This window comes from Choloepus didactylus, chromosome 8 (genome assembly GCF_015220235.1).
Source record: "Choloepus didactylus isolate mChoDid1 chromosome 8, mChoDid1.pri, whole genome shotgun sequence".
NCBI classification, from domain to species: domain Eukaryota; kingdom Metazoa; phylum Chordata; class Mammalia; order Pilosa; family Megalonychidae; genus Choloepus; species Choloepus didactylus.
Window position 1 is genome coordinate 87,227,872 of NC_051314.1, and position 23,895 is coordinate 87,251,766.

The following is a 23,895-nucleotide window of genomic DNA, read 5'->3' on the forward strand; positions in this document are numbered from 1 at the left end:
TACCCTAGTCCCAACCAAGTCCATTTTGTTCATGTCTCTAATTGAAGTCCAATTTCTTTTTCGGCTTTTTAAACAATTGCTGTATGGGGTAATGCTGACATTCATTGTGGCCAAACTCTGGCTCTGAGTCTCAGGTTTAGATACATGCAGTTGGAGGGATAGACCAGGTTATACACAAATAGCTCAGCATCTCAGAATTTAGAAATAGTCCTACAGCTCATGAATGGTTGTGACTGCTGTAAGAGCTTACAGTCTATGAACCTCGACAATAAGCCTTTCTCTGATAACTTATGCTCTCAGATTCAGTTCTCAGAGTTTGCACATTAGTTAGTCCATATTAGTGAGGTGTTATAATGTTTGTCTTTTTGCTTCCAGCTTATTCCACTCAACCTACTGTCCTCAAGGTCCATTCACCTAGTTGTGTACCTCACAACTTCATTTCTTCTTGCCACTGCTCAATATTCCATTGTATGTATACACCACAGTTCACTATTCTGTTTATCAGTCTATGTATCCTTAAGCCACCTCCATCCATTGAAAATTGTGAATACTGCTACAATAAACACTGGTGTGCAAATTTCCATTCATCCCTGCTCTCAGTTCTTCCAAGTATGTACCCAATAACAGGGTTGCAGGACCATATGGTAACCCCAGTCTTAGCTGCCTGTGGAGCCACACACTGCCTTCCAGATGGGCTGCACCATTCTACTTCCCCACCAACAGGGAATAGGTACACCAATCTCTCCACATTTTCTCCGGTGCTTGTATCCCCTGTTTATTTTAAAAGTTTTATTCACATATCATAGAATATATCCTAAGTAAAAAAAATCAATGATTCCTGATATAATCACATAGTTATGCATTCATCACCACAATATATACAAGGATATTTCCATTTCTTCTGCAAAGAAAGAGGAAGGGGAGAAAAAACCTGAAGAATAAAAAAATAAAAGAAGGAATATAAAATAAAGTAAAATATATTACAATGAAAGGTTCAGATGACAACACCACCACCAAGAATCCCACACCACTGCCTCACATACCACTTTTATGGACATTTAGCTTTGGTAGATTGCCTTTGTTACAATTAATGGAAGCATCTTACAATGTAACAGTTAACTATAGACTCTAGTTTGCATTTATTTTGTTTTTTCCCCTTTACCATCCAATTTTCAACACCTTGCAATATTGACATTCATTTGTTCTCCCTCATGTAAAAACATTCTTATTTTTGTACATGTAATCACCATCGTTGACCACTCTAAGTTTTGCTAAATTATACAACCCCAGTCTTTACCTTCTATCTTTCCTTCTGGTCCTAGCCCTCCTTTTTCAACTATAATCACACTCATCTTTGTTCAGAGTACTTACAATATTGTGCTTCCATTACATAGTTATGTGCTATCCATTTCTGTATCTATACCATCAATTGTGTTGAACTTTCTCTCTTCCTTCAGTATCAAATGTCCAATCTCTAACCTCTTTCTATCTCCTGATAACGTGTGTTCTCAACTTTATTTCTCAACATTTACTCATCTATGTTAGTTCATATTAGTGAGACCATACAGTATTTACCTTTTTGTTTCTGGCTAATTTTACTCAACATAATGTAGTATTTCTTGTAGAGCACCTATCTTGTTCACAAACTCTCTCAGTGTCTGTTTGTCTGAAAATATTTTAAACTCTCCCTCATTTTTGAAGGACAGTTTTGCCAGATATAGAATTCTTGGTGGGTAGTTTTTCTCTTTTATTATCTTAAATGTATCATACCACTGCCTTTTCATCTCCATGGTTTCTACCGAGAAATCTGCACACTCTTCTCGAGCTTCCCTTGTATGTGGTGGATTGTTTTTCTCTTGCTGCTTTCAGAATTCTCTCTTTGTCTTTGACATTTGATTATTAAGTGTCTTGGAGAAGGCCTATTTGGATCTATTCTGTTTAGTGTATGCTGAACTTCTTGGATCTATATTTTTATATCTGTAATTTTTATATCTTTCATAAGAGATGGCAAATTTTCTGTGATTATTTCCTTCATTATTCTTTCTGTCTCCTTTCCCGTCTCTTCTCCTTCTGGGACACCTGTGACACATATATTCATGTGTTTCATGTTGTCCTTCAATTCTCTGAGATCCTGCTCATATTTTTCCATTCTTTTCCTTATCTGTTCTTTGGTGTGTAGGATTTCAGATGTCTTGTCCTCTAGTTCATGAATCCTTTCTTCTGCCTCTTCAAGTCTGCTGTTGTGTCTCTATTATATTTTTCATCTCTTCTATTTTGCCTTTTGTGCCAGTTTGAATATATTGTGTCCCCCAAATGCCATTATCTTTGATGTAATCTTATGTGGGCAGACGTTATCAGTGTTGATTAGATTGTAATTCTTTGAGTGTTTCTTTGGAATGCGCCCCACCCAGCTGTGGGTGATGACTCTGATTGGATAATTTCCATGGAGGTGTTGCTCCACCCATTTGGGGTGGGTCTAAGTTGATCAGTGGAACTATATAAATGAGCTGACATAACAGAAGGAACTCAGTGCAGCTGTGAGCGATGTTTTGAAGAGGAGCTACAGCCAAGAGGGACACTTTGAAGAAAGCACAGGAGCTGCAGATGAGAGACAGCCATTGAAAGCAGACTCTTGCTCCAGAGAAGCTGAGAGAGGACAAATATCCCAAGTGCAACTAAGAGTGACAGTTTTGAGGAACTGCAGCCTAGAGAGGAGCGTCCTTGGAAAAAGCCATTTTGAAACCAGAACTTTGGAGCAGATGCCAGCCACGGTGCCTTCCCAGTTAACAGAGGTTTTCCGGACACCATTGGCCATCCTCCAGTGAAGGTACCCAATTGCTGATGTGTTCAACCTTGGACACTTTATGGCCTTAAGACTGTAACTGTGTAACCAAATAAACACCTTTTATAAAAGCCAATCCATTTCTGGTATTTTGCAGAAAGGCAGCATTAGCAAACTAGAACACCTTTCATTCCCATAAGTTCTGCCATTTGTTTTTTCAAGCTTATGAATTCTTTATATCATCCCAGTGTCTTCTTTATGTCCTTCATCTCATTTGTCACATTTTATTTCAGCTTGATGATTTGATTTAGAAGATTTGTTTGAACATCTTTAATTAGTTGTTTCAACTCCCGTATCTCATTTGAAGTGTAAGTTTTTTCTTTGACTTGGCCATGTCTTCATTTTCTTACTGTGACTTGTAATTTTTTGTTTTCTAGGCATCTGTTTTCCTTGATTATGCCAATCAGATTTTTCCAGATCAGATGGGCCCAGGTCCCTGGCAGAGGTTATAATCAGTATCAAGTTTCCCTGAGTATGAGACCCAGTAGATTGTTGGACTTCCCTGTGAGGCCTCTGGACTCTGTGCTTTTCCTATCCTGCCCAGCAGGTGGTGCTTGTTAGCCCACAGCTCCCCACCAGCATAAAGAGGTGCAGTGCCTTTAATTCTCAGTAGACCCTTTTCCTGCCAGGGGCAAAGGATGAATCAGGAACCACACTTAAGTGTTTTTGTTTATTTTTTTCTTTTCTCCCAGGCCCTGGGGTCTGAATTCTCTGAGGGAGGGCAGCCACTTGAGCCACCCCTTTTTCTAAGGAAGAGAAGTTCTTAGGGATTTCTCTCCTTCACTTGATTTCTTCCTGTGTCTAACTATCTTAACTCCACCCTTGCCTGGTAAGTGCTGACAATTGTAAATGCTTGAGGCTTTCTCTAATGAACTATTTAGAATGAGAGAAAAAATAGAAAAAATATAGAAATTCCCTTTTCAGAGCTTGTCCCCAGCACCCCAGTTTTGCCAGTTGACTGGTGTTGGTACCTGGTTCTATGTGCCCCCTTTTCTTGGGACACAGCCCTTTTTCAGTATACTGAGTTCACCAACTCCATAAGCCTCTGTTTTTATTTATTTATTATTATTTTTTCCATCAGACCCACCTCCTCTCTGCTGGGAGAGACCTCAGTGTTCCTTTCCTGCTTGCTCCGGGTTTATCTGCGCTCATAGCTTGTGTTCAGTTGTCCAAATTTGTTAATTAAAACCACATTTGAAGCTTGGTTGAGTTATCTTTCCTTGCTCCCTGAGGATATCACTTCTTTTCCCCACTTAGCCTGCCATGCCAGTGGGGGAGAGGAACTAGCTCCACAGTTTGGGGAGCTTTACTTACTGTTTTATCCTGTGATCTCAGCCATTCCACCCATTCCAGACTGGTGTATGATGTGTGTCCAACACGGTTGTCCCCCACAGTTGTTCCAGGCTATTTTCTAGTTATTCCTGGCTATTAACTAAATGCTATAGGGGACTGACTAAATTCCACACTTTTATTGTCACAGAATCTGGTATTAAATACTGATTCAAACAAGGCACATTTCTGTAGAAAATTGTGTAATTCTTTTCCTGGTCTATTAGGCAATGTAGCAAAATAAATAACATCAGAAAACATTTTGTCATCCTTTTGTCTTTTTTCCAAGATTTTGGATAATTTTTCTTAGCAGGGATTTTGTGCAAGAAAAAAAAAAAAACATCTTGTTTTCTGTAACAGTCAAGTTTCTTGAAAGAGGAGTTACCATAGCCTGGAGTAGGGAAGAGAGATAGGACATGAACAGTTTAATTCTGCATGAAAGCAAGATGGTTTTCAGTTTTTCACCTTTATAGTTTGAAATAATTTCAAAATTATAGAAAAATTGTAAGAATACTACAAATATCCCCATGTAACCTTCAACTAGAGACCCCATTATACAGAACAGTTTCTCAATCATTCCTTAACCTTCATGACTTTAATATTTTTGAAGATTACAGGATAGCCATTTGGTTCCTGTGGTGGCCTGAAGCAGTATGCACCCCAGAAAAATATGTTCTTAAATTTAATACATTCTTATGGATGTGAACCCATTCCAAGTAGGACCTTTTGATGAGGTTACTTCAGTTAGGGTGTGGTTCACCTCATTCAGGATGGGTCTTAATCCTCTTACTGGAGTCTTATTTTTATAAGTGGAATGAAATGGGAGAGAGAAAGAGAGAGAGAGAGAGAGAGAGAGAGAGAGAGAGAGAGAGAGAGAGAGAGAGAGAGAAGGAGGGAGAGAGAGAGAACACCAGAAAGCCAGGGAAGCAAGAAACTGAAAGCAATGAAGCCTGGAATGAAGGGAGAGACCAGCAGATGGTGCCATGTACCCTGCCATGCTGCAGAGAAACAAAGGATTTTGGGCAGCTGGTCTTTGGGAAGAAAGCATTGCCTTGCTAATGCCTTGATTTGGATATTTCTCTCAGCCTCAAAACTATAAGCTAATAAATTCCTATTGTTAAGCCAACCCATTTCATGGTATCTGCTTTCATCAGCCTAGGAAACTAAAACAGTTCCTCAGTTTGGATTTGTCTTGTCTGTTGTTTCTTCATGACTAGATTTCAATTACACAAGTTTGGCAAGAATATCACAAAAATGAAATTGTGCTCTTCTCATTGTATAACATCAGGTGGCAAAGATATTTATTTTTTCCATTACAGGTATATTAGGGTTCACCAGAGAAACAGAACCTACAGGATATATGTATATATAGTAAGAGATTTATTATAAGGACATTTATTATGTGGTTGTGGGGGATGACAAGTCCAAATTTTGAAGGACAGGTTAGGCTGAATATTCTGGAAGGAGAGATGTTGAACTATTAAGTCCAAATCTGTGGTGGAGGCCAGGGATGAGTGGAGGGTATAGTATGGAGGCAGAATTTCTTCTAATCCTTGGAACCCTCAGTTGTCACTTTTAGGACCTCCAATTGATTGGATGAGGCCCACACACATTATGGAGGGTCATCTCCTTTGCCAAAGTCAACTGACTGTAAATGCTAGCCCTGTCTATGAAATACTTCCACAGTAACAACTAGGCTAGTGTTTGATCAGACAACTGGACACCATAACTGTTCCAGTTTGCTAATGCTGCCATTATGCAAAATACCAGAAATGGATTGGCTTTTATAAAGGGGGTTTATTTGGTTGCACAGTTACAATCTTAAGACCATAAAGTGTCCAAGGCATCAACAATTGGGTACCTTCACTTAAGGATGGCCAATGGCATATGGAAAGCCTCTGTTAGCTGGGAAGACATGCAGCTGGTGTCTGCTCTGGAGTTATGGCTTCAAAATGGCTTTCTTCAAAATGTCATGTCAGCTTCCAATGGCCATCTTCAAAATGTCTCTGTAAGATGCAGCTCCTCTCCAAAATGTCACTCTCAGTTGTTTCCCCTCTCTTTCCGTTTGTCAGCTTATTTATATGGCTCCAGTGATTTAATTCAGACCCACCCTGAATGGGTGGGGTAACACCTCCATGGAAATTATCCAAAGTATTGCCCACAGTTGATTGAGTCACATCACCATGGAAACACTGAACCAATAGGTTTCAACCTAATCAACACTAATACAGTCTGCCTCCACAAGATTGCATCGAAGATAATGGCATTTTGGGGGACATAACACATCCAAACTGGCACATTCCACCCCCTGGATCCCAAAATGACATCATCTTTCCATATACAACATACATTCATCCCATCACAATATCACAAAAACTTAAATCAGTTCAGTAACAATAGGTAAGTAAGAGATCCAATCAAAATCAATTACAGGCATGGTCTGTCCTAAGGCAAAATTCTCCTCCAGCTGTGGACCTGTGAAACTTAGAGCAAGTTATCTGTTTCCAATATACAAAGGAGGGACAAACATAGGATAAACATTCCCATTTCCATAAGGAGAAACTGAAAGGAAAATCGTTTATGGGACCCAAACAGTTCCTAAAACCCACGGGGCAAACTCTATTAGATTTCAAAGTCTGAAAGTCATTCATAGAACAAAGTTGCATCTTGGGGCTTGATAGAGTGGGAGTCCAACCCTTTCCAAGGGCCTATGTAGCAGTCCTTTTCTCTCCAAATGCTGGGGTGAGTGCTCCAACATATCCACACTTTGGGGAGAACACCTTCTTCTCAGCTCCACCATCCCCAAACATTGGAGTGCCACCCAGACTCTGCCTCTCTGAGGCAAAGGCTCTCCTCTCTCCAAACAATGGAGTGGTGGTCAGGCTTTCCCCAATCCCTTGGGAATGTGCTCCACCCTCTCTGGGGACTAGGGTGGCAACACTCTTCCTGAACATTGAGGTGGGAGGTCTGCCCTCTGCCTCCAGGGCAAATTCACCCTTTCCACGTGTGTGGGCTGCTCCACTCTCCCAGCCCAAGACCTCTTGACTCCAGAACTCAACCTCCATGGCTCCATCTTTGAAGAAATTTTTCCTTCAATTAGTTCCTTCTTCATTTCCTCCAGTCCAGAACATCAATGGTTCCCTTTATACAGATTTCACAAAAATTCTGTAGGCTTGTCATGCAGTTTACAGTGGTCAAAACCATCAGACAACAGGAGTTCCCACAAATCCTTTCTGGATAACTCCATCTCCAATCCTGGCTTGTACTGAAATGGTGATTGGGTTCTATCTTTGGTTAAATCCTCATGCAGGGCTGTAGTCTCTGGGGACTCATTTTCTGGAAGCCCAGAGTTTCCCAAACTATCAGTTTCTGGTTTCTTCATATCCAGCAGTTCATTTCTCAGTGTATCTCCCCCACTGTCACATTTTACTATAAGCTGCAAAGAGAAGCCAGACTGCACTTTCAATATTTAGAGTCAAAATCTCTTCAGCTAAGTATCCCAGCTTGTGGTTTTCAATTTCTGCCTTCCCTCTGATGCCAGGACTCAGTTTTGCCAAATTCTTTGCCACTTTAAAACAAGGATAGTCTTTCTTCTAGTTGGCAATGACACATTCATTTCTACTCAAGGCCTCATCAGAAGTATCTTTAGGGTCCATCTTTCTAGAACAGTCTCTTCAAAGCAGTCTAGGCCTTTTCCATCAAGCTCCTCACAATTCTTCCAGAATCTCCCCCTCATCCATTTAAAAAGCCATTCCAACATGTTTGGTATTAGCAAACTCAACAACACCAGCACCCCACTCTTGGTACCAAAATCTGACCCAGTTTGCTAATGCTGCCATTATGCAAAATACCAGAAATGGATTGGCTTTTATAAAGGGGGTTTATTTGGTTGCACAGTTACTGTCTTAAGACTATAAATGTCCAAGGCATCAGCAGTTGGAGCCCTTCACTGAAAGATGGTCAATGGCATCTGGAAAACCTCTGTTAGCTGGGAAAGCATGTGGCTGGCATCTGCTCTGGAGTTATGGCTTCAAAATGGCTTTCTTCAAAATGTCATGTCAGCTTCCAATGGCCATCTTCAGAATGTCTCTGTAAACTGCAGCTCCTCTCCAAAATGTCACTCTCAGTTGCTCTCCCTCTCCTTCTGTTTGTCAGCTCATTTATATGGCTCCAGTGATTTAATTCATACCCACCCTGAATGGGTGGGGTAACACCTCCATGGAAATTATCCAATCAAAGTGTTGCCCACAGTTGATTGAGTCACATCATCCTGGAAACACTGAACCAACAGGTTTCAATGTAATCAACACTAATTCAGTCTGCCTCCACAAGATTGCATCAAAGATAATGGTGTTTTGGGGGACATAATGCTTCCAGACTGGCACAGTAACCTAGCTAAGTTGACACATAAAATTAACCTTTACAACAGGTGATTGTAACTTTAATCACTTTAAGTAAGATTGGCACTGCAGTTTCTCCACTGTAAAATTGCTTGTTTACCCTTTATAAATAATTGGCATTTTGTACATAAATATCACACTCCTTATGGAACTTTCACCAACTAGATATAGCATTCATTGATGTTTCTTGTCTAAATTGTTAAATTTTGAGTACTGGATTGAATTCCCATACATTTATTATCATCAAGTTTCTTTTCACAATGTAACATATGTTTTTGCTACCTATACATCATGTTCTCTCACTTTTATCACTTCAGTGCACACTTGTGCAGCTTCCAACTGTCAGTCTGAAGTTCTTTTTCTGCTGCTATTGCAGCAGATTTTGCTGTGAAAATCATAGCTACTCACTTCTTAGCTGTACTGAATTGGGATGGGATACAGGTGGAAAGGAATGCATTGAATACGTGATATCTTTTTTTAAAATTCAGTTTTATTGAGATATATTCACATACCATACAGTCATCCATGGTGTACAACCAACTATTCACAGCACCATCATATAGTTGTGCATTCATCACCCCATCCAATTTTTGAACATTTTTCTTACACCAGAAAGAATAAAAATAAGAATAAAAAGTAAAAAAGAACACCCAAATCCCCCCCCCCCATCCTACCCTATTTTTCATTTAGTTTTTGTCCCCATTTTTCTACTTATCCATCCATACACTGGGTAAAGGGAGTGTGAGCCACAATCACACCATCACCCCATGTAAGCTACATAGTTATACAATCGTCTTCAAAAATCATGGCTACTGGATTGCAGTTTGATAGTTTCAGGTATTTACTTCTAGCTATCCCAATACACTACAATCTAAAAAAGGATATCTATATAGAGCATAAGAATGCCCTCCAGAGTGACCTCTCAACTCCATTTGAAATCTTTCAGCCACTGAAACTTAATTGTGTTTCATTTCATTCCCCCTTTTGGTCAAGAAGATTTTCTCAATTCCACAATGCTGGGTCCAGATTCATCCCTGGGAATCATATCCTGCATTGCCAGGGAGATTTACACCCCTAGGAATCAGGTCCAACGTAGGGGAGAGGGCAGTGAATTCACCTGCCTAGTTGGCTTAGCTAGAGAGAGAGAGAGGGCCACATCTGAGCAACAAAGAGGCACTCTGGGGGGAGACACTTAGGCACAACCACAAGTAGCTTTAGCCTCTCCTTTGCAGCCACAAGCTTCATAAGGGCAAGCCCCAAGATCAAGGGCTAGGCACACCAAATTGTCAGTCCTCAATGTTTGTGAGAATATCAGTAATAACCCAGGTGGGGATGTCCAACATTTCCACATTTTCCCCCAGCTCCTCAGCGGGACTCTGCATATATATTTTTATTCTCTGCCCAAATTACTTTGTGATGTGTTCTTATTTCACACTAACCTGTACAAACCTACAAGATCTCATTTCCTATTCATAGTTCCATGTAATTATTGTTGAATAAACTGTACAAATTAAATTATTTAGTGTGCTGCAGAAGATATATATCCTGCACCAAATAAACATCTCTTCCCTTGGTCTCACACAGAAGTTGAAGTTTTAAAACACAGTCAGTATTGTCCTTTACCCTGTGGCCTGATTTGCCTTAGTCCTAACCGGATCTGCTTCATCCATATCTCTAATTGAAGTTGGACTCTTTTTCAGCTTTTTAAATGGTTGCTGTATTTGCTAATACTGACATTCATATCTGCCTAGCTCTAGTTCTTAGTTTCAGATGTCACACAGGTACCCAAAGTTCCAGAGACTGACCAGAGTATACACTGAATATGTGATATCTTTAGCTATTGAAAAATTTGGAGAAATAATAAGGAGTACTGTACAGTATTTCCTGTTGTGAAATGACAGGCTTGGGTTAGCAACTACCAACTTAGGACATGGTGTGAAAGTCAGAAGGGCTTTATGACAGTTTTTAAAAATACCCAATTTCCTGTAGAGAAAAGGTAGCTGTGACAAAAATACGGTCCAGGACTTGATAATAAGAGTAGCTGAATTTTAAAGAGTGCTGAATTCACAGCTCAGAAAATCTTCTCTGCTAAATTCACGGTCTTTATAGGAAAGGAATGGGACTGTGAGACTCAGCATGGGAACATCTGGATGGTTGTGCTTGAAGGCCTTGACTCTCTTGAACCATAAGGGACTCACTACCCCTTACTAGATAAAAGCAGCATTTCTTTGCTTGGAGGCCATGAAGAAGCTTCACCTGAGGCAGATGCCTTGTAAGATGTTACTTGCCCTCTAGACCAAAAGTTGGAGTCAAGTCTCAGTATGCCTGGGCTGGTGAAGTACCACATTGCTATTGGAGGAAGGTGATTATTTACCAAAGCAGCTGCAGGACATAGATTATATGTACCAGAAAGAAGTGAGGGAACATGCCTGGGAATGGATCTTTTTCATTTACTTTGTTTTCTCTTTTATTGAGATAGAAAAGACATAAGTAGTGAGGAAAGTGCACTCATCTTAAAGTTAAGCTCAGTGAATTTACACATATGTGTGCACTTCCCTGTCTTGAACTTTATATAAATGAAATCATATACTATGAGTCTGGTTTCAGTCATATAATACCTTTGAGATTCATCTATGTTTTGTCCATAGTTTTTTTGGGGTTGTAAAGCATTCCATTGTATGAATACGTTAAATGTTATTTTTCTCTAGTTGATGGACATTTGGGTTATTTACAGCTTTTGGCTATAATGCATAAAACTCTCATGAATATTTTAGTAATGTTTTTCATGACTAAGTATACACATTGTTCTTTGGTATATACAAAGGAATGCAATTTTCAGGTCTTAGAGAATACATATGGCTTTGATTTAGTAAAAACTGTCAAAAAGTTTTCTGAAGTGGTCGAATGAATTTACATTCCTGGTAGCAAAGGGTATGACCCCAGTTATTCCATTCATCATCAGCACTTGACTACTTTCAGTATTTTCAATTTTAGCATTTAGAATGATTCCTTTTAAGCAAATTTCAACAAGCTAAACTAATTCTTCCTCCTCCTTTAGCTTTATTTGGTGCGGTATAAGATCCTGATGCCTAGAGTTGTAGCAATAGGTGCAAGTCTGAGGGTCAAGTACAGTAATTAGAAGGCAGCATGGCAGATGGATGGAAAGAAACAGAATCATTGATGATTTTATTGAGCTACTGAACCGCCTCTGGAACTGTCTACCCCCAAACCTCTTGTTAAGTCAGTAATAAATATTCTTACATTAACATTAGTCACATTCCTGTTATGCCTAGTTGGTATATCTTCTATTAGTTTAAGTATCTTTTAGTTAATTTAGTTCAGTTTTGTTGTTTTGTTCATATGGATTCTAAGCACTTATTGTTAAGTTTAATCCTGAGGGTTTTATTGCTCTTGTTATGGTGACTAGACTCTTTTCTACATGATACATATTTCTTGTTTTCTCAATAGTAATTGTTGGTAAATAGAAAAACTACTGAATGTATGAATATATTTAAATTTTCACAACATTAAACTACCTTGGAATTCTAATAATACTTCATTTTAAATAAAGTTTTCATAGATACATCCAGATGGATAATCATTTCACTTCTAAATATTGTAGATTCCCCCCTACAAAATTGAAATCTCATCTTTTATCAGAGCTATTTGCATTAAGAAGAATTACACAATTCTGTTAAGTAACATGGTGTTAGAAAATGTTCTTTTCATGTTATTTACTTTAATGATAATTCTTCCAATGTGACATTTTATTAGGAAGCATGGATAGATACTGTTTAAAGTTAAATATTTTTAATCAATAAAGAAGGAATCATTTGAATATTTATTTAACAAATTGATTAAATGAATTGTGGAATTCATTTAATGTTTGTGGAATTTTATTTTATGCCTTTTGAGAATCTATCAGAGTGAAGACATGATTATTTTCATTTAATCTATAGATTTGAGGAATTAAGTCAATGATAAGCTCACCTTGGTCATGAAATATTTTTTCAGCATACATTTGGAACAATGGATTAATATTTTATTTATAATTGTGTCCTAAATATTCATTAGAGGTTATTAGTTTAGATTTTGAATCAGAGTTACTTTAGCTTTGTGAATACGTTAACAATTTTCCATCTTATCTGTACTTTGGAAAAATGCATGTAACATTGAAGTTTGGGAAGATTCATCTGAAAACTATCAGGGCCTGTGGCCCTTTCAAACTAGTTCTTTGAAAAAGTTTTTGGTTGTTTCATGTGAAACAGCTCATTTTTCTTCTTCAGGAGTTATATATATATTCCTAGACAGTGAAACATAATACTGTTTCAAATTTATTGCAACATATCTAAGCAGTGTCTTGAAGTTTTTCTCTTTTATATCGATGGTGTGTTAGTTTCTTTTTCCTTTTTTCTTGAATATATCCTACAGAGTTATGTCAAAGCTTATGGATGTTTTTAAGTAACTGTAGTCTAAATTTTCTTCTTGAATCTGTTTTTGTGTTTTCTAGTTCACTAATTTGTGCTTTTATTCGATTACTTTATCTTTCTTACATTGGCTTTTGTCATCTTTATAAATTATAGATTTTAGCACCCAGATACTTAAAATTTTTTCCTGTTTATTTGTTAATGCATTTTAGGATAGAGTATTTTCTGCTGTCCTCTGCATTGACAATATTTTGTCATTTTAGTGTGTAGTGTTCTCATTTGCATAATATTCTACATGTAGTTTTGCTTTTTTTGTTGACACAGGACTGTTTTTAGTAATGGCTTCTTAAAAAAATTATATGTAGTTGGGATTTCAAAAAATCTGACTTCTGTTTATTAAATTCCTTCCCTTTTTTTTAGTTCTTTCTTCTGGGACTCCTCACAATTACATTATGGATCTCATCAAATCATCATCTCCTTATATTACCCTTTCCCTTTATTATTTTTTTTTTTGTCGTATTGATCTACTCTGTAGAAGAATGTCTTCACATTCTCTTCCAATAGCAAGCATAGAATTTCCCAAATAGGGGTCCAAAATCAAGAGCACATACTTTGAAATAAGAAGGTTGTGTGATTAGACAAGCTCTAGAATCTTTCACTCATCTTATTTAACACAGCATAGTGGGAACAGGTGTGGACAAAAGGAAAAATGCAAAGAAATGCCATCTTTGCAATTTTGCTGAGTAATTGTGCCTTTTACATTACCTAAAATATCAGATATTTCTCCAATGTCCTTTTCACAGCTGCCTTTACCTCCTTATTCTTCAGGCTGTAGATGAGTGGATTCAGAATGGGTGTGACCATACTATATTGCAAGAACAAGAGCAAATCCAGGGAGGAACCAGAAGGGGGCAAGAGATAACAAAGGAAACCTGAGCCAAAGAACAGGATCACTGCAATGAGGTGGGAGGAGCAGGTGGAGAAGGCCTTGCTTCTCCCTGTGGTGGAGCTGATGCTCAGGATGGTGGCAATAATGTGAGCATAGGAGATGAAGATGGGGAGGAAGGTTCCAAGCCCATGCAGTAAGCTGCAGATGAGCAGGATATTGTTACTGAAGGATGTATCAGAGCAAGACAGGGGAAAGAGAGCAGGCAGCTCACAAGTATAGTGGTGTATGGTTTGGTTCTCACAGAAGTCCAGGTTAATAGCCAACAGCACAATAATGAATGCATTGAGAGAGGCCAGGCCCCACGAGACCAACACCAGCCTCACACAGAGCTGGTGGCTCATCACCTGTGCATAGAGCAGTGGGTGGCAGATGGCAGCATAGCGGTCATAGGCCATCACTGAGAGCAGACAGGCTTCAGTCCCTGCAGTGAAGAACACAAAGAAGACCTGAGCCAGGCAGCCCTGTACTGAGATGGTTTTCTTTTCAGACAGGAGGTCCACCAGCAGCTTGGGCACCGTGACAGAGGAGAAGCAGAGGTCCAGGAAGGAGAGGTGACTCAGGAAGAAGTACATGGGGGTGTGGAGGTGGGAATCAGCTCTGATCACCAGCAGCAGCATCAGGTTCCCCATCAGGGTCAGGAGGTAAATCACCAGGAAGAGCACGAAGAGCAGGGCCTCGATGTGGGGGTCGGCAGACAGCCCCATGAGAATAAACTCAGTGACTGTGCTGTGGTTCCTCAAGGCCATAGAGGATATTTCCTTGGAATAAAGTAGGAAGACAAGTGAGCTCTGCTGTGATTGCTCTATCTTCTCCAGGTAATCACCTTTTTCTTCTCACAACTACTCCTTGCTCTGTCTTGACTCCTTGATCAGACATCTCAAAGATGCCCCCACTATATCTCAGTAAATTTTTGATCCTTTCTTGTTAATCACGAATTATAGGTCACAGTCTTCACATACTTCAGAGAATCCTATTCCTGTTCCACAGGGCTTTACTGGATAAAGACTATTGCTGGCTCATTACATTCATGCTGTTTATTTTCACTGCACTCTTGTACAATTTTGAAATCTTTATAATTATTATTTTTTGAAAAAGCATTATAGCATATATCTGCATCAGTTGTTTGAAACCTTTTCCCCCTTTCTTTTCCCCAAATATTATTCTTTTGTTCAAAATAATCCAGGATTTCTCACTTCCTGAACACCATGTTAAATTTTAATAGAACACTTTTGTGGAATCAAAATCATATCCTATTTGGTTCTTATAGTAATTCTGTGAATTATTTCATCCATGAAAACTTATCCTCTTTTATCTGTGAGAAATCTTATATTCAGGGATATTTTTGAATGTCACACTGACAATAAGTAGAAGAATCAGGAAGTTAGTTCTATTTTTTTTTTTTTTCCTAATTCTCAGCCCAGTGTTTTGGCTTGTTCCTTAGGAATAAGGACCACTTTTGCAACTCTGGCATAAAGAATTCTTTGTCATCAGCTCTTACCTATTTTTGCTGCTTTGGGTATTGGCTAGATCTATTTGTTTCTGTGTCTTTGGTCATGTTTTTCTCCAATTGTCCTCCCACTTTGTTCCCCTGTCCAAACTACAATGGGCCTTCAAGCCTCAACTCAGGCCCTGCCATTCCTCGAAAAGAGGAGTTTGAATTCTGATCTCAATAACAATCCCAAGAGCCCTAGCTTGAATTCTTCTTAGACCCAAGTCTAAGTTACCTGTAAGCTTGAATAAACAGGGCAATGTTCCCCTTTGTGAGCCCACAGATCTTAAGTGATGGTGAAGAACAATCAGCTGGAGAAGTTACTTTGAGGATTCTGCATGGAAAAAAATTGTAGATAAAGTTGAAAGCAACATTTTACCTGGAATATACACAAGCAAAGTAAAATGACAAACTGGCCTTGTTCTCTTCAAGGATTTGGATATTTTCAAGTGTTTCAGAGGATTTGAATGTTTTCAGGCTACCCAGACATTTGTTTCCATTCTTCCACTTTCATTCACAAACGGGAATAGACCACAGTGTCCATGGCAGGTTTGGGGCCTCACATTAAGAACAGTATAGCTTTCCTGGAGGATATTTTTCTTTCCTCTCTCACATTTACATTCTGTGTGGGTGAAGGCAACACCTATTTGCATCATGCGATTTTGGGTGTATCACAAAGAAAGCAGACCATCTTCCCTCACCAGGCTAAACAGCATCTCATCTGAGGCCACACATTTCTTTAATGTTAAAGAAAAAAGCCTTTCAATTCAATTGTAGATCAACTAAGCAAGAAAATAAATCTAAGCACTCATTCCCTAAGGCATTGGCTTCCTTTCACAGTGACAGGTGAGAACAGGAGGTGAGATTTATACATGGGTAAGTACAGGAGAAGTCTACAGTGAAAGGAGCAGTTGACTATGGCAAAGGGTAAAGATGTGAAAAGAGGGTTTCAGAAGGTCTTAGAAAGCTTTGTTTACATGGCTTCCTCCAAGACATGTCTAGAATAAACACATGAGTGAAGGTTGTGTGTGGAAGTAAACCTAGACAAGATCACCTTGGAGATCCTGGGGGCTACAGGGCCCAATTCATACACCAGATTCATGAGGAAGGATTCTAGAAGCAGGAGGGGGAACCAAAGGCAAATTCATCCACTGACATTATTCTCAGAGGTGTCCTCTGCCAGCTGCCCTCACACTATTCACACTGTCTCGGTGTTGCCCAGATCCGAGGGGGGTTTAAATAACAGAAAATTTCCTGTAGTTCCCCTCACTGGAGTTTGGAAAAGCAGGGGAAACATAGCTCCACAAGTCCAATGTATGTCTAATATACTCAATTAATTTCAGGCCTCAGCATTCAGCCATTTTTTAGTATCTGAAGCACTAGAAGTTTTATGCCCAGGATGTATGATATTCCTGTTCCCAAGTCTTAGGCAGGGAGAGAAAGAAACATTTCTGAGAAGCTGCCCCAGGCAGCTGGGACAAATGCACCATTTGGAGGTAAATGATACATCAGGGTCCATCCAGGGAAGGACATCGCCTCCCTAGTAGCAGGATGTTTCTATCTCAGCTCAGAGAAGATGAACGGTGCAGATGACTCTAGCATAAATGTAATTGTTGAAGTAGAAAGCTGTTGTGTGGGGGAGAGGATGGACTGCAGAATTAAAAGACATATAGAGACATTTTAAGAAGAAAAATATCAGAGAATCAGGGACTCAGAGAAGATATTACCATGCTCCTGGCCTTCCCTGGAGGAGGCAGCACTCGGGTGTTCCGGCTTTCTCACCATGGGTAGACATCACAGGTAAAGGGTCCCCATCAGAGAATTCATGTTGTAGGAGCCTGACCCTTGGCATAGTAGATAGCTTGCTCTCCTTGCCTAATGAGTGCTAGGCATTAGACTCATTCAAGATCTAGAAACATTTGAAATGTCGCATAATCAGGGTTATCTCCTCAATATTTTAATCTCGAGTGGCAGCTGTAGAAAAAGGCCACCATAGGGAAAGACGATGGCAATTTCTCTAAAGAACTTCATGTAATGAACAGCTGGCATATATTTCATAGAATCTTTGTCAAGTGCTCTCAGGTCCAGTAACCTGGCATCATTTCGTGTATTTCCTCTCTAATTCTGAATACTCTTCTGAGAGCATCACTTAAAGAAAGAACTCTGTAATGGAATCAACGAGAAGGCTCTCTGTACTTAGGCAGCCATGGGCTGGGTCTGGTACCTGAAGGGAGTTGGGCCAATGTCCTGTATTCCCCGAAGCCTCAAACTAAAGTCAAGTTCTGGACTAATTGCACAGTGGCTGGGTAACTAGAGAGGTAAACAGTAAGAAGCACCAGGGAGTATTTGAAATGTCTTAATTAAGGCAATTATTTAAAACTTAGAAAAGAAGTCTTATTATGCTGTGTGGCCTTAAAAAAAGTAAGAAAAAGAAATGGATTTAAAAAAAAATCTATTCTACTGGAAAAATGGCATTTTCTTCATGGTCGTATGGGGGTGAGAATGCCTTTGGGAATTCTCAAGGAAGCTAAGCTGTAACACACTACTCTAGTTCATTTTTCTGTGTACATGTGATTTTTTTCTTATATTTGCCATGTAATTATCCAAAATAATGATAAACTGGGACCAGCTAAAATGGGGAAATTATAGGATTGATCTTTCTAAGCATAAAAGAATTATTAAAACGTTTCTGATCTAAAGTCAACAATTTTTATTCCTTATTTGACATAGGGTATTTCATAAACATTTTCATGTAGTTTATTCATAAGTAAACACAGAGGACATGGATTCCTTAATAATTTTAAAAACTTTGGTAGAAATCTATAAAGCATTCATTTGTTCAACATATCTTCAGTGAGAAGTGTGAGCCAGGCACTGAAAAATTTAGGCTTCAAGTCTAAATAAAATGCTTTCCTTCCCATCCTCATCAGTCCTTCTGGGTTGACATAGTCCTTGTGTTTGCAGTATCATCCACTGAGAGAAATTAGATTCAGTCATAACTGGTTGCTTAATATCTGACTGACTGCATGTTAGCAAATAAATGTCTTAATTTCAGGAAGCAAAAATTATACTTTGTAATAAAATACCACTTAGAGTCATGAAAGGGAGGAACTATAGAGGTTGAAGTTTCAATAAAGTATAGTGAAAGTAAGAAAGTGACAAAGTGGGAAGATAGAAGATGATAGTCAGAGATTAAAGATCACAGAGGCCAGGCTATTCCAGTTGATTAGGACAACTCATTAATGCATTGCTGAAAGAAATCTCTACTGGAACCAATCAGAAATGTGTCTGTAGCACAGCCGTGGGATGGGTCTGGCACACTGGCTAACAATGGATGAGGTCAGAGATTATAGGTATTTGAGATCAGGTTTTGGATGGTTCATCCATATAAATGCTGAAATTGCATATTATGATGACAAAAACAGAAGTAGACAGGAAGATTGTGAGCCCGTAACAAAACACAGAACAATTGGGTTGAGGATGGTTTATGGATAAAAACAATAAACAATGAATAATAATTTGTGATTGTTTTAGCTTTCTGGCTGCTATATCCAACTCCATGTAATGTGGGTTTGCTTGAACGATGGGAATTTGTTGACTCATGGTTTTGAGGCTAGGAGAAGTCTAAAATCACGGTGTCAGCAAAGCAATGCCTCCTCCCAAAAGACTGTGGCGTTCTGGGGCTGGCTGCAGCGATCCTTGGTCCTTGGCTTTTCTGTCATGTGGCAGTGCATGTGGCAGCCTCCCCTGGCTTCTCTGGGTTCTGTTGACTTCTGACTTCTTGCTGTGTCCCTCTCTTTCTGTGTTTCTGAATTTCATTCTACTTATAAAGGACCCCAGTAATAGGATTAAGATTCATAGTGATTCCTTTGGACCATACCTTAACTGAATAACCTCATCAGAAGGTCCTATTTACAATGAGTTCACATCCACAGAAATGGATTAAGTTTAAGAACATGCTTTTTTGGGGTACATAGTCTCAAGCGAGGACATAAAACATGATAAAGGGCAAGTTTTAGGGATGACTGGCCAACACTTGCCCAAGTACAACATCAAAGGAAGTAAATTTCTTACAATAAGAGATAGAAAGTAACAAAGGATTTCCTATCCTTTTACTCTCTATCAAATATGAATTTACTAGGCAGTGTCCCTCTTACAACCTTCATACTTGCTATTCTCTCTCCCAGAATATTTTCCCTATTTTTTCCCTAAGACTTTACCTTTACCTCATTCTGGACTTTAGTCTATTCAAAAGTCACCCTGTTGTTGAGGCCTTTCCTGAGTACCCTATTTTAACTTGAAATTCTCACTTACTATCCTCCTTCCTTGCTTTATTCTTTCCCATAGCACAAATTACCATATATACATGTCTTATTTTGATAATTACTCTATTCCTCCTAGAATGTAAGCATGTAAGATCTATCATGGTAGCTCTTTTTTTCAATTTTTAATATATGCAAGATCCTTGCACTACAAAGTAATTACAACATATTTGTTGAATAAGGAATGAATGGAAATGAGATTTATCTAACTTTTCTTTAGCATGAGGTATTATTTTCATATATTGCTTGCGGAAGAGAAATTCTTTTCAAGGCTAGGTTGTTGGTCTTAGTTTGTAATGAGTTGAATAGGGGCCCTCAAACCATATGTCCAAGCCCTAATCCCTGATACCCGTGAATATTTATTTTTTGGGAAAACAGTCTTTGTAGATGTATTAAGTCAAGGATCTCGAGATGAGGAGATCTTTCTGGATATTGAGATGGGCCCTTTCTGATGACAAGTATCCTTATCAAAGAAAGACAGGGAAATTTGATACACATAAAGAGGAGAAGACACAGAGAATGGAGGAGACAATGTGATCATAGAGCACAGATTACAGAGATGTGAGCACAAGTCAAGGAATGCTGTCAGCCTCCAGGAGCTGGAAGAGGCAGAGAATGGATTCCTTTTAGAACCTCCAAAAAGGACTGATTTTGGACTTGCCTCCAGAACTGCAAGAGAATACATTTCTTTTGTTTTAAGTCACTAGGCTGTGGCAAATTGTTACAGCAGCCATAGGAAATTAATATTAGAAGCGGGGTGCTTCTTCCAAAATTGAGGAAGGGATTTTGGAATTGGATAATGGGTAGAGACTGGAAGACTTTAGAGAAGCATGATAGAAAAAGCCTAGATTGTCTTGAAGTGATTATTGATACAGATTTGGACATTAAAATTGATTCTGGTGAGGGTTCACAAGGCAATGAAAAGCTTGGTAGATTAAGCTTCTATCCTGTTAAAGAATATAAATAACATAAATATAATGTTGACAGAAATATTCATATTCAAGGTGTTACTTGAAGGGTTCCAGAAGAAAATGAGGAACATGTTATTGGAAACTTGAGGAAAGGTAAAGTTTGTTATGTGGTGGCAGGAAACATTACTGAATTTATTGCTACAGTTTTGTGGAAATAGAACTTGTAAGCAATGAACTTGGTTATTTAGTGAATAGATTTCCAAGCCACATGTTTCTTGTATGCAGCCTTGTTTCTTCTTGCTGCTTATAGTAAAATGTGAGAGGAAAAACATGGATTAAGGAAGAACCAGGAAGTAAAAAGGAACCATGTTTGATGATTTGGGAAATCCTAGGCCTATCCAGATTGCAAAAGATGCCAATTATTAGGAGAGGATGTGGAGAAATTTGAACTCTTATTCATTGCTGATGGGAATGTATAACGGTACAGCCACTGTGGAGGATAATTTGGCAGTTCCTCAGAATACTAGATATCAAGTTACCCTACAACATGGCAATTCCACTTCTCAGAATATACCCAGAAGATCTGAAAGCAGTGACATGAATAGACATTTGCACACCAATATTCATAGTGGCATTGTTCACAATTGCCAAAAAGGTGGAAACAACCCAAATGTCCTTCAACACTTTGAGTGGATAAACAAAATGTGGTATGGGACTACTATGCATCAGTAAGAAGGAATGAGGTCCTGAAACGTGAAACATGGATTAACCTTGAAGACATAATGCTGAGTGAAATGTCAGACACAAAAGAAGAGATATTGCATGTTATTACTATGAACTCCCTGATCAATGTAAATTAGTGTCTTATAATGTAGAATATAGAGAAACAGGAGATAATCAGAAGCTAGTGAAGGGGAAATGATAATCCAATTTGTACAGACATATTAATGAGGGTGAACTTAAAGGCATGGGAATGGACAGAGTGATGATAGTTTGTTAATGGGATTATAAGTATCAGTGCCACATTGAGGATGAACATGATTGAAAGCATTTGTTTAAAGGTATGTATCCCACAAGTGCTTGCATGATCTACTTCTAAGGTATGACACTGGTACAAAGAGTTAACAGATAGTATATGGAAAGAACTACATATTGCATATTATAGACTATTTTTAATAGGAATACCTAACCTGTACCACACTAATACTAGGGATAAATAACTAAGGGCTGATATGACTTTGGGGTGTTTGGAGTTATGATAATTGTTTAAAATTTGAGAGTGATGATTGTACAACTAAGTGAAGATAATGTGAGACATTGATAGTTTATCTTGAATAGAATATATGCTGTGTGAAACTAGGAAACCCCTACTGAATAAGTCAAGCCCTTGATCTTGAGGCTTGCTCTTGTGAAACTTATGGCTGTAAAGGGAAGGCTAAGCCCACCTATAATTACACCTAGGAGTCACTTCCAGAGAACCTCTTTTGTTGCTCAGATGGGACCTTTCTGTCTCTAAGCCCAACTCTACAAATAAATTCATTACCGTCCCCACTACATGGGACATGACTCCCAGAGGAGTAAATTTCCCTGGTGATGTGGGACACAACTCCCAGGAATGAGCCTGGCCCTGGCACTGAGGGATTGAGAATGCCTTTTTGACCAAAAGGGGGAAAAGACAGGTAACAAGATAAGGTTTCAGTGGCTAGGAGATTTCAAATAGGGTTGATAGGCTATCCTGGAGGTTATTCTTGTGCAAGCTCCAGCTAGATATTCCAAATGCCCACAATATGCCAAGCCCTAACCGACAGTAGTCCTCAAAACACTAAAGAATATCTAGGTCCCTATCTGAGACTCTATAAAAGTTTATCTCACTAAGTTTACTGTTTAGAAACTTAAATCCCCAAGAGTATTCCTATGCCAGATAAGACCCCAAACCCAGAGGCAGCCTCTCCAAGAACATCAACCAGGTGCATTCCCCCTTCCCAAAATGTCAACACCCCTTTTCAATATGAAAAAGTTAGGTTGGTCACTGCCCAGATATCCCTGAAGACTGAGACAGCGCTCAAGCAAGAGAAAGGGATAGAAACTGACAAAATAGGATTTAACAAAGGATTATGAATACTGAATATTTATATAAAAATTTTTTTTTTTGGTTTTCAGGATACTAGAATAGTAGGAGGAAATAACTAACACTGTGGAACTGTAACATGTAACTTGCTTCAAAATTTGTGCTATAGCTACTTGTTAAATTATACTTTGAAAATTAACACATTTTTGTGTATGTGTTATATTTCACAATAAGGAAATAACTGAAATGGTAGAACTGCAACTCATAACATTCTTTGAAATTTACTCTATAACTACTTGTTAAATTGTATTTTGAAAATTGTCACCTTTCTGTATGTATGTTATACTTCATAATAAAGAAATAACTGAAATGGTGAAACTGTAACCTGTAACATTCTTTGAAATTTGCTCTATAACTACTTGTTAAATCATACTTTGAAAGTTATCACTTTTCTGTATATATGTTATATTTCACAATTTTAAAAATGTAAAAAAAATTATTATTATCTCTCCATTTAGTTAGGTATTTTTAATTTCTCACAAAAATATCTTGGACAGTTTATTACAGATTTCTTGCACACATTTTATGGAATATGTAACTAGGCATTTAGTGTTTCCTATTCTGTTAAGTGATATCATTTTTTAAAATATCATTTTATATGTGTTTTGTCAGTGTGTAGAAATGCAATTGATTTCTGTATATCAAGTGACCCTGGGATGAGTTAATAAGAGGTCTAGATAATAACTGATCTGCTTTTTGTCCCTTAAAATTAAATCTACCTTTTCTAGAGTTTCATAAAGATGGAATCATATGGCATCTGGCAACAAAGTGGTACTCAGGAGGAGATTCTTAGGCACAATTACAAGCAGGTTTAGTCTCTCCTTCTCAGTAAATGAGCTTCATAAGGACAAGTCCCAAGATAGAAGGCTCAGTCCTCAATGTTTGTGAGAACATCAGCAACAATCCAGGTGAGGAAGCCCAACACCCTCACATTTTCCCCCAGCTACTCAGTGGGGCCCTGCGTACATATTTTTAATCTCTGCCCGAATTACTTTGGAATGTGTTGCTATTTCACACTAACCTATACAAACATACTAGGTCTCACTTCCTGTTCAAAATTCCATGTAATTATGGTATTTGAACAAACTGTTGAGTTAA

At 38.5% G+C, this 23,895-nt stretch overlaps 1 protein-coding gene across 1 annotated transcript; it reads right to left on the reverse strand.

Moving 5' to 3' along the window:
- Positions 1–13,763: 13,763 nt before the first annotated feature.
- On the reverse strand, positions 13,764–14,693 carry LOC119542797 (olfactory receptor 8S1-like). The gene has a single exon (XM_037847446.1). The coding sequence runs from the start codon at positions 14,691–14,693 to the stop codon at positions 13,764–13,766; it is 930 nt and encodes a 309-aa protein (XP_037703374.1).
- Between the last annotated feature and the right edge of the window lie 9,202 nt (positions 14,694–23,895).